Source organism: Rosa rugosa, chromosome 4 (assembly GCF_958449725.1).
Source record: "Rosa rugosa chromosome 4, drRosRugo1.1, whole genome shotgun sequence".
NCBI lineage: Eukaryota > Viridiplantae > Streptophyta > Magnoliopsida > Rosales > Rosaceae > Rosa > Rosa rugosa.
In genome coordinates this window covers 22,175,437-22,186,208 of record NC_084823.1, presented here as the reverse complement: position 1 = coordinate 22,186,208, position 10,772 = coordinate 22,175,437, and the positions used below count along the sequence as shown (strand labels likewise).

The following is a 10,772-nucleotide window of genomic DNA, read 5'->3' as shown; positions in this document are numbered from 1 at the left end:
ATGTATTGTCTAGTTCAAATGGCAAAACAGCTATACTGGTGGTGGTTGACAAGATTGACCGAGATTGCACACTTCATTTTGGGCCACCTTTATACTACATCAACAGTAGCTCAAATATTTGTGCAATAAGTGTTTGGAATTCATGAGAACAAGACTCGATCTTTCTTAGTACTTTTGGGAGACACTTCTGAATTGAGGGCACCGCGCTTAACAAAAGTACAGCATGAAAGTTAGATTGAGAATTTGGCCCAGTTTAGCAGAGTTTATGTTTTATAAGTTAGATAACAAAAGGTGTTTAGTAAAATCAAATAAAGCATCTTATTAATATTGCTTATAGAAGTAGGTAACATGCAATTTTCATAAGCTAAAAACATACAGCTGCTTACCACTTTTTTTTTTTTTTTGACGATTAGCTGCTTACCACTTTGAACAAGACTTTGGAGCAATACAAGAGATGTATACGTGGAGAGACCTCAAGAAGCGAAGCTTTACCATGTGCCAAGTGTCGTACAACACCTTATCCCTTGAAGGATCTCTACTCAAATTTCAGCTTAAATGGATTATTTAGTTTTCTTTGTTTTCTTCTTTTCTGAGGGAAATACGACGATTTTATCTTTTTTCCTCCTTTCTTGTGTTTTTATATTACGACACCCAATAAGGTATAACAGAAGACCACTACTACTAAGTAATTGCACCTACATCCGGTGATAGCATATACAGGTAAACAACAGTCCCCAAGAACCGAGCATAAAATGTTGGGTGAAAACCAAATTCAGAGGCGAAACCAACAACCAAGCTCCAAACAAGTAGAGAGAGGGGCAAGAGAGCAGAGCACATTTCTCCTCCTAATCCTATAAATATCATTAATAGAAAAACATACAAAAATTGTTTTATCTAGAAAATAAGATGTATGTATTTGAACAATTTTTTATCTTTTTTAATTTTGTATTTTAGTTACTCATTCATCAAATCTCCAACCTAGATTAATCGTAACACATTCTGCACCCTCCCTCAAGGGATTTATTTTCATCTAAGTGGTGGTCGAGATGGCTTTGAGGTAACAAATTGCCTGATAAGACTGATGAACCGATGATATACAGGAATTAAGCTATAAATTGTTCTGGTTCATTTCGAGAATCATCCGAGGACAAATAATCAAAACAGCACCTTATTTCTAAATAAACTACTACTATGAAGATAAAGGTCTCTAAAAAGTGCCTTTCAAAAATAATATACAACTCGCTCTACAAAAAAAAAAAAAAAAAAAAAAAGAGGAGATTATACAACTCAATCTGCATACCAAGCAAAGGCAGGCAACCTTGTTGAAACCCAAGGTGCATTCTTTTGTATGAGGGATAAAGCATCCGGTGAAACTTTCTTGTCAAACTGAAGAAACAAGATTCAAGTGGAAGATGTATATTTTTGGTCACTATATAAGAAGGATGCTTAAGGCTCAAGGGGAAGATGTATACTGAAGAAACAAGATACTTTCTGCAGTCAAACCAGCGAACAAATTCCAAAAGAACCTGCTTCATGCTCAATGAGCTTTTGACGCTCTATCAATCATTGCAGCAAGACCCCAATTGAACTTGCATATTGGTGGAACTGCAACCATTCATGTACAGAGACATATTGCAACCATTAAAAATTGTTCAAGGCTCGAAACATCAAGCAAAAAAATAAAGTGTAAGGGAAACAAATAGCATTACCTAAAAAAACTCTTCAACAAATTGAAGAAGAGAAAACAAACTTTTTCCTATTTGGCTATCGTGAATAATACAAATCGGTAGTTCTAAAGCTAGTTGAGCAAGGCAAAGGGAAAAACACTGCAATGGCTAAGTACCTCTTTAATGATCTCCTCACACTTATGAGCTAATGCTTGCTGATCGGCTGCTGCAGATTTTCTTACCGAGGCAACCTTTGCAGTTATAGAATCCACCTACCAATTGCAGAGCTAAAATTATATACTTTACCGAAAGTATCAAATACGTACTTTAGATTAGAAGAGAATCTAAAAAATACGAAAACTATACCCCATCATAATCTACACATAAAATACCTCTGCTACTGCAGCTTCAACATCCTTTTGCCTTGCTTCGAGAACACCCCTCCTTGATTCCACCTCCAGCTTGACATTACTATATTCTTTAGTAGCCTCCTCAAACTTTAGATCTCTTTCCTTTTCTAGTTTCCTTTTCAAGTCATTCAAATCTTTCACTGAGATAAGAGAAAAACAGCTCTAAACTCCAAAGCACAACTGACCATTTATCTCTCATATTAAGCTGTCAATTGTTCATAAAAGAAAGAAACTGAACAAAAATTGACTATAAGAGACTACCTTTTGCCTGTCGTTTCACAACTTCGTTCTGAAGAGACTTGATCAGGATTTCATCATCACTTATTTTATCTTTTAATGCTTTATAGTCTTTGCCAGCAAATTTAGCAGAATTGACCTAATAACTCAAAAGTGGCAATGTTATGAAGTTGATATTTCAAGCAATGAATAAGAAAAGTTCGTTTAGCACAAAGAAGGGAAACCATATCTTATGCTGTAAGATAAATCTGGATACTGCTACAAGCACTTCACATTTGAAAGCAAACAGATTTAAAGCATACCTGTTCTTGTATAGCTTGCATCTGGGCCAAGTGCTTTGATAATTTCTTTAGAACCTGAGAATACGCACAGAAAAGTTATTGATAAAATTAGCAGTAGCCAACTACATTCTTTCACAGACACATGTTATTCTCTATGTATATATAATTTACATATGAATTGGTGGAAGCATATCAAACACAAAAATTTCTACGTTCAATAACTTATTAACAATATACTAATACAACTAAAATATGGTTATATTCACCACTCAATACTTAAATGTATATCACTACTTCTGTATCAGTTCCCAATATAACTATATTTTAGTGTATTCAGTGCCAGTAATATTTGCAAGTGTCATTAGCGTCTGGCATTATGGACAAAAACCGAAAAGAAAAGAAAAAATGAGCGTATGGAAAAGTATAAAAATCCACAGTGGTACACACTGCTCATGGCCTGACTGGATTGGGCTTTTTGTGTCAAAATTCCTTAATTTTTTAAAGGTAATAGTCATTTCTAAGTTCTAACCAAGAATGTTCCCAATACCAGCTTTCAGAAGTAAAGACACTTCAACTACACAGGCCTACGCAGTGCATTTTAAATAATTAGATCAACATATAAAAGAACAGCATGCAGAGTGGTCAGAAAAACATGCACTCTGATAACATACTACCTTCGTATAAACCTCCTCAACAGCAGTCTTCTCCTTAAAAGATTGCATGGCTGACATTTCATCATTCTTTGCCTTCTCTCGAATTGATTTCTTCTCTTCTACAGCCCTCTTTAAGCAAAAGTGTGATTTAGTTAGTTCAAAAGGAGCACAAATCTGCTGAACAATCAATGAAACTACAGAAACACTGCCCCAGTCAACATAACAAAAAAGAAGTACGCAGTTATATAGCCAATACTCGAAGAGAAAAACTTCTTGTTTGATGAAAACTTGGAAATTAAAAAGGATGCATAACTTTAGGGTTTTCAACTGGCTTCTTATGCAGGCCTAATTAGGAAATAAATAAATACTTAGTAAGATATATGCAATTCATAACAGAACCAATTAATCATATGTGTCAAGGATTGTGCTTTGCTGTTGAGTTTAATGCTAGATACTTACACATGCCTAAACAATTTAGATCATATAACCCAAAACCTAATGGCTACCCATGTGAATCCCAGTATAAATGGTAAGGCAAGGCTTCACATTCCTGGTGTGGTATATAACTCTCAACATGCACCCTCACACCTGGCATAAATTTAGCGAGATATGGACATCATAGCACATGTGGGCATTGGGCCTAACACATGGATAGCCTCCTCTAATAACATTAACTGGAGATTGAGGCCTAGGACATTATGAAACATAGGGCAAGGCTTCACGTTTGTGGGGTGGGAAAGACACTCAACAAGACCAAACTCTTTAGTGTACTACATTTGATCGGTTATCACACTTCTTACAAGATAAATTCACTTGTTCTCTAAAAAGATTTGCTGTAGTAACAGAAAAGTGCTAATCATTTGCTGGCAAGTTTCATAGTATCAATATGGCATGATGCTCAGTGCAACAGAGCCGAACCCAATTTTGGTTATTACTCTGGTAAACAAATTTATTCATGAATAAAAGATCATTCTGAGACTTATTTAAAACTTTAGTGGATCATTTTAAAAGGAAACTCATATGATTCCCCAAAAAAAAAATGGACAAACTGGTAAAAATGGCACATCCACAAGAATTGAAAAAGTAATGTTGTAGCCCCTAGGCAAGGGTATGTGAATGTTTATTCTCTTGTACCAAAAGAATTCAAACACCTACGTAAGTGTCAGAAATTACTTTGCTTGTGCAATAAGCAAGAACTAGAGTTGAAGGTTGATTAGTAAGTTATATGTAATAATTTGGACCGCACATCATCTTTTCAAAAGGCTTAAAAGATCTGCATAAATGAGCTCATCTCTACTATTCCAGAGCCTGGGATTCTTCCCAATATTCTCAAGACCAAATTATGTGGATTCCAGTTGGTGGCCATAATGGACTGAATTTGTAAATTTTACATTCTGAAGTGCCATTATGCTTGAAAAAAAAATACAAAATAAAGAAATCTGCCATGGTGAGGATCATTGCACCATGACTAACAATTTCAGAATCTGAAGCCACAACATCTTTGTTTGTGTATGTGGGTGGGGGAGAGAGAGAGAGAGAGAGACAGAGATCAATTCCCTTTCTATATTTTTCCATAAACAGAAAGATTTTATTAGTTCATCAAAAAAAATTAATTATCATGCAGAGGTATGTCCTTTGAGTTGGACTGATTTTAGTTTTATACCAAAACAGTAGAGGCCATTTTTAGATTTGTTAAAAGAACCTTATTTAAAAGGTATTTAGAAAAGGACCAAAGCAACAAGTTAAGACTATCACATCTTTTTCTTCAAGTTCTTGCGTCTCCTATCATGGTCATTTCCAACTTCAAATTATCAGTATGGGGTTTCAAAAGCATGACAGCATGAAATATACAAACGGGTTAACAACACTTAAAACTAACACATGGAATGTGGATGCAAACCAACAGGAATGTAGTAAAAGTTGATGAATCAGAACTATCATATACAAAACTAATAGAACTATCATATACAAAAATATACAAAAATACTATGACCAACATGAATAAAAAAGGTACCTGCAGTTTATCTGGTGACTGTACAATTCTTGAACGTAATTCTTGTCTCTCGGAATCACATTTTAGCAGATCAAAATCAGCATCAGAAATCTGGAGAAACAGAATAAGACACAGGAAAAAAGAAAGAATAATAAGAAAAGCATATCGATATTTGAATACCAGTAGCTTCTTATATCTGGACATAATAATAAATAAATGAATCCCAATTTGAGATGAAAAGGAAATGACCCAGTGAGTTCCTTGACTTCCAGGTCATTACGGTTCCATCTAAACCCAAAATCCCAACTCAGAGGAAGGACACATGAGTTGACACCTTTTAGCAATGGGAAATTTATGATTTTGAGATGATATATAAACAAGGAAAGGCAAGAAAGAGAGCTCTGTCCCTAACCTATCTCTCTAACCAAAACCTAACCCTTTCTCCATTCCCCACCATAAAATTGAAACAAGCAGTAAAGAAATTAATGCCATGTTCCATGGATCACGGCTTCAGCCTTGAGCACGGTATTGAAATCCCAGGGATTTTTTTGCAATACATATTTGCTTCTAATGACTGCATACCATGATGAGTTTATTTCCTCCTTGAACCCCCATAGTCATTTCTCAAGTAGAGTCTCTTTCACCGAGTTCTCCATCCCCAAAGGCCCAAACTGCCTCTTTCTTTTACTTATGTCACAAACTGCCATAAGAAGTATTTCATCAATTTCTCAGTCCTGTTTGCGACACTAGACAGGAGTTGAGAGAGAGAGAGAGAGAGAGTATTGGTACACTGCTCAACAGAAAAGTATCTTTGCGCCTCTTGACAAGAAGGCCTTCTTCCACCCGTCTAACCTCCTCTCCACTTTTTCAACTACAAAATCTCATAAAGCTCACCGCCTTGGGGTTCCCTCCCAAAGGCAGACCCAAATATTTCAATGACCATCTTCCTAGTCCACATTCCAGAATTTTGGTCAAGTGCTCAACTCTTCCAACTTGACTGTTTATCCCAGCCGTTGAGCACTTCTCGCTATTAATTTCCAGCTCAGAAAACACACACAAAAATTAATAGACCAAAATAGAATTGCCAAGTTCTGATCCCTTTGGAGACTAAAAACAGTTTCAGTTTCCCTTAATAAAAGTGACCGCAATATTCCTAGAACTGCTGAGAACTTGTATGTCTACTTCAATTTTATTTAGGTAAAGCAGACAAAATGAGTCCTAGCACTGAATAATCTGACCTCTTTGTCCATTTCTCCACTCTTCTCCTTCAACTTCTTAAGAGAAGTTCTGACTTTAACTTGGTCGTTGTTGAGGCCTTCAATGGTTTGGCGCAATTCTTTAACTCTGGCATCTACCTCCTGAAGAAGAGGCAACTCCTTTTCTCTTGCTTCATTGAAACCCGCAATCTCAGCATTCAACTACAAAACAAAGAATTGGTGAATCGATGCACACAACTAAATAGTGATCCCTTGAGTTTATTACAAGATACCCTTTTTCTCTATATGATATACCTGTGAAATCTGGCCCTGCAACAATTGGTGCTGCTCCTCAATCTCCGTTAAAGGATTCATAAGTTCGGTGAGTAGATTCACTTTCGTCTCTCTGATAATGATAATAAAAATGTTAATTGAGAATTGCATATGCCCACAGAAAAACAGAAGAAGAAAAAGTAGTGAAAATAATATTTTACCTGTAAAGATGGTAATTGATAATAGCACTGAGAAAGTACTCAGTGCGATTGGGGTCGGGTCTGAGGAGATCTTTGAGGGTGAAATTGTAAGGGCAATCGACTAAGGCGAGGACTTGCTTGATTCTGTTGCAGAGGTTGATGCTGTGGAGGGAGGTCTCATGAAAATCTGGATTCTCAAACTGCTGCAAGGCATCGAAATCAACTTGCCCAAAATCCCTGCAAATCGAGAAATAATTAAGTCCAATTCCTCAAGTAAGTGGAAATAAGTGGGGAAGAATAGAGAAAAACTGACTGATTGAAGAAGTCGAGAGCGATGAGGATGCGGGTGTAGAGGTCGGCGACGAAATCAGGGTTGGGGTTGAGAAGATGGTGCTCCGAAATATCCATGATCTGAGCGTCCATCACGATTGACACTATGTCGCTCCGGGACAGCCGAGGGTATACGAACTTTGACATCTCTCTCTCTCTCTCTGCTCGGCTCTGCTCTACTCTCAGCCTCTCAGATTCAGTTCACGTTTCGCGCTCCTTCTAACATTGAAAAGAGGATTGTTCCTTTCAAAATAAGAGACTGTTGTACTCGTACCCAAAAAAAAAAAAAAAATTAAACAGGAAAGTACGGGCCTCACACGCGGGCGAAAATTATTTACTTTGAAATTGAATGTCAATTTATTAATATCAAAGATAGATGACACTTTTGTACCCAAAAGAAGAGCTACGACAAGATTGAGTCATTCTTAAGGAGTATCAAATGAAACAATATATTTAGAGCAACCTAAATTGCAACATCATCCTAAGATTAAGACCAAAGCCAGTAATTTGACACTACTATAGAAAGCACTAGAACGGAACCAAGCACCAACCCCGATTTATTTCTTGAAATCCTAGGAGACAACCCTAGAGAACAATGCTAGTTTAAAAAACCTAAACAATGGTAGATTAAAAAAAAACACTAAATAGGCTAAGCCCAAAACAAGCCCAGCAAGATAGAGGCCCAAGCTGCCCAACATCCACCATCGATCACGACCCAGATCAAGCCGCCTAGGCGCCACCGCTCCTACCACCACCTGCACCAACCAGATTCCTACCATCACTGACTCCCATTATAAAATGCATTAACTCTAGACACTCGCAGGCTATATTTCTATTACTCTATATATATAAGGAAATATGGATAGAACTAATAGAGATAACTTCAAGTATCAAAATGGGTCCTCTTTTATTGACTAAAGAGTAGTGACTCTCTATTTTGGCTCCTTAGCTATTTTGGAGAGCATATTTAGTTTTTTATCTATTTTAGTAGCTGCACCAGACTCCTAAGTGGCTCTCTATTATAACTTTTAGTTATCTCGCTCTTAAATATAGAGAGCGAGATGAGGCTCTCTATAATTCAAAACATTATTTTTAAGTTATTTTATGTAATTTATAAATACATTTAAACTATTTAATATTCATTTAAAAAATAATATAAATTCAAAACTAGCTAAAATAGAGAGCATTGATGCAGACGTAATTCTAAAGTGGCTAACTAAAATGACTTTTTAGCTAAAATTTGACTCAAAAATGGCTAGCATTGCTAAAGATGCTCTTAGAGATCCAATTTTTTTTTTTTTTTTTACCAAATATGAATCCCAAATAACATGGCTGTTGCCACGTAATCTCTTTTGACTTGCTAATTTCTAATGTGTAAATAAAAATTAATTTAACTGAGGGACTAATATAATATTTTGAAATATAAAGAGAGGAAATAAACTTCGCAAACAAACAATCAAATTCTAACAATCCCAACATTGATAACACCCACGACTCCTAAAATTACAACTCACAAGTCATCATCATCAATTTTTTATGCAACTCCTCAATTTGGATTCCATCTAATATAAAATGATAGCCCAAAAACCTCACTTGATCTAAATTCAAGGACTCATCGGAGCTTTTTTTTCTTCACATCTTTTGAAAGACAACGTACTTACGTACATAATTGTAAAGGAGACATTACCATTTTTTAGTTCACATCTTTTGAATGACAACGTACATAATTGTAAAGGAGGACATTACCATTTAGAGTGAACATTCTTGATTGTGAGATATTTCTTATTTAAATTGTTTTGTAAGCAGAAACCAGCTTCAAAACATTATTATTTTCTCTTAAGAAAAATATAATTTTGCAAAGAACATATACCATGTGAAAATTATAGGGTGATGATATGGCATGTGCCATGTCATTTGGATCTTAATTTGGTACAAATTTTTGGAATCTCTAGCTTTTTTCTTGACTAAATACCAAATTGTCCAAGTAGCAATACGATTTACCCTTGCAATTTTCTCAGTAATGATGTAAACCCATATCCATATCCATGCTCACAAACCAAGTATATACCCAACCAATCCAACACATTTGCTTAAACCTCTACACCTGAGTGACCCGACTACTCATATCTCTCTCTATCGCTCATGGCTCACTGTTACATCGGATAGTATAACCTTCCGGCAACCAGGTATCCCTTCTCATTTCAAATAAAGTCTTCTTTTTTGTTCAACAACATATCGTTTTGCAATTTTGATTGCTTCTGGTTTATGGGCTGGTATTGCTGTTTCAGCTCATAGAATTATTCTTCCACCATTTCACATTAACTTATTGTCTTGTACCATTTCCACTAGACATGCACTAGTATATATATATTGGGAAAAATTTTATTTTACCTCCCTAATCTTTACACTCTAAATCATTTGTGCCCCTGCACTTTTAATTTCATCACACATGCCCATGTACTTACCAATTTCAATCAATCTTGTCTAAACCTTGGCTTTTTTGCCAACTATTGTGTGATGTATTTTGAAATTGTAGTCACATACGATATAATTTTTGCATGCCACATTAGTGAACCGTCATCATACAAGGGAGTACATTAGAGCTACATTTTCAATGTACAAAATATTTGACAAAAAAATGAATTATTGGACATGATTGATTAAATTGGAGAGCACAGAGGTACATGTGATGAAATTAAAAATGCAGGGCCACAACTGATTTAACATGTTAATGTTAGGGAGGTAAAATGAAATTAACTCTAGATTTTGCTTAGGGTTTTTGCTATCATATCTAGGCTTCTTAAGAATTTGGGATTTTTTTTTTTTGCTTGATATGAAATTTGATTGTAGTTGTTGTTATGAACAATAAGTAGTAGTTCTTTAAATTTCTAGAAACAGATATAAGGTACTCACTCTCGTAGTCTTGTAGTATGCAAATCCTCTTTTCATAAGTTATATAGTTCTGTCCAGAATGCGTATACTCGTGGAGGTGTTTGCTATGGATTACACAATCTTTCCTGATTTATATTAATTAAATAAAAAATGCTTTACCCAGTCTAAATGCATTGCAAAATTTGACAAATTTTTTTTTTTTTTTTTTTTATCAAATCAACAACTCAGACATAGCAACTAGCCTATTGTGAGTCAAACTCATGACCTCCCACTTACAAAGGGAAGACTTATGCTACTAGACCAAATGGTACTGGGTATTTGACAAATTTTCTGTCAGGAGAAAAACTTAGTTTTGACTCTGACCTCCTGCTATGAGTTGTGAAGATTAAAAATACATATGGATATATGGTAACATGCAGTGCTTGGTTTTGCACTTTCGCCCTTGAGCATATGGCATCGTGAAAGAATTTATATCCCTAGTGTAAAATGGGGGATTCCACTGTTTTGAAAAGCTAAATCTGACAAATAGATTTATAGACGGTGCAAGGAATTTAGATTCAGGGAAAAATAATCGTGTTCATTGAAATATGTTGGTTTGTTGGAGGAAGGAATAGTGTGAATACACTCCTATGAAGCATAG

General features: G+C 35.6%; 1 protein-coding gene across 1 annotated transcript; it reads right to left on the bottom strand.

Moving 5' to 3' along the window:
* Positions 1–1,096: 1,096 nt before the first annotated feature.
* Positions 1,097–7,483, bottom strand: LOC133745294 (kinetochore protein NUF2 homolog). Its single transcript, XM_062173352.1, has 11 exons — positions 7,224–7,483; positions 6,932–7,147; positions 6,753–6,843; positions 6,480–6,659; positions 5,263–5,352; positions 3,270–3,377; positions 2,617–2,670; positions 2,339–2,453; positions 2,060–2,217; positions 1,844–1,939; positions 1,097–1,605 (listed from the first exon to the last, which is right to left on the bottom strand). The coding sequence occupies exons 1-11, from the start codon at positions 7,385–7,387 to the stop codon at positions 1,564–1,566; spliced, it is 1,314 nt and encodes a 437-aa protein (XP_062029336.1). The 5' UTR covers positions 7,388–7,483; the 3' UTR covers positions 1,097–1,563.
* Positions 7,484–10,772: the final 3,289 nt, after the last annotated feature.

What these genes read in the sequence shown, in the direction of transcription:
- LOC133745294 (XM_062173352.1), bottom strand. Translation starts at nt 7,387, where the DNA reads ATGTCAAAGTTCGTATACCCTCGGCTGTCCCGGAGCGACATAGTGTCA. An exon ending in GTGGAGAAATGGACAAAGAG is followed by an intron (nt 5,353 to 6,479) that starts GTCAGATTATTC and finishes CTGTTTCTCCAG; the next exon opens with ATTTCTGATGCTGATTTTGA. An exon ending in TTGAGGAGGTTTATACGAAG is followed by an intron (nt 2,671 to 3,269) that starts GTAGTATGTTAT and finishes GCGTATTCTCAG; the next exon opens with GTTCTAAAGAAATTATCAAA.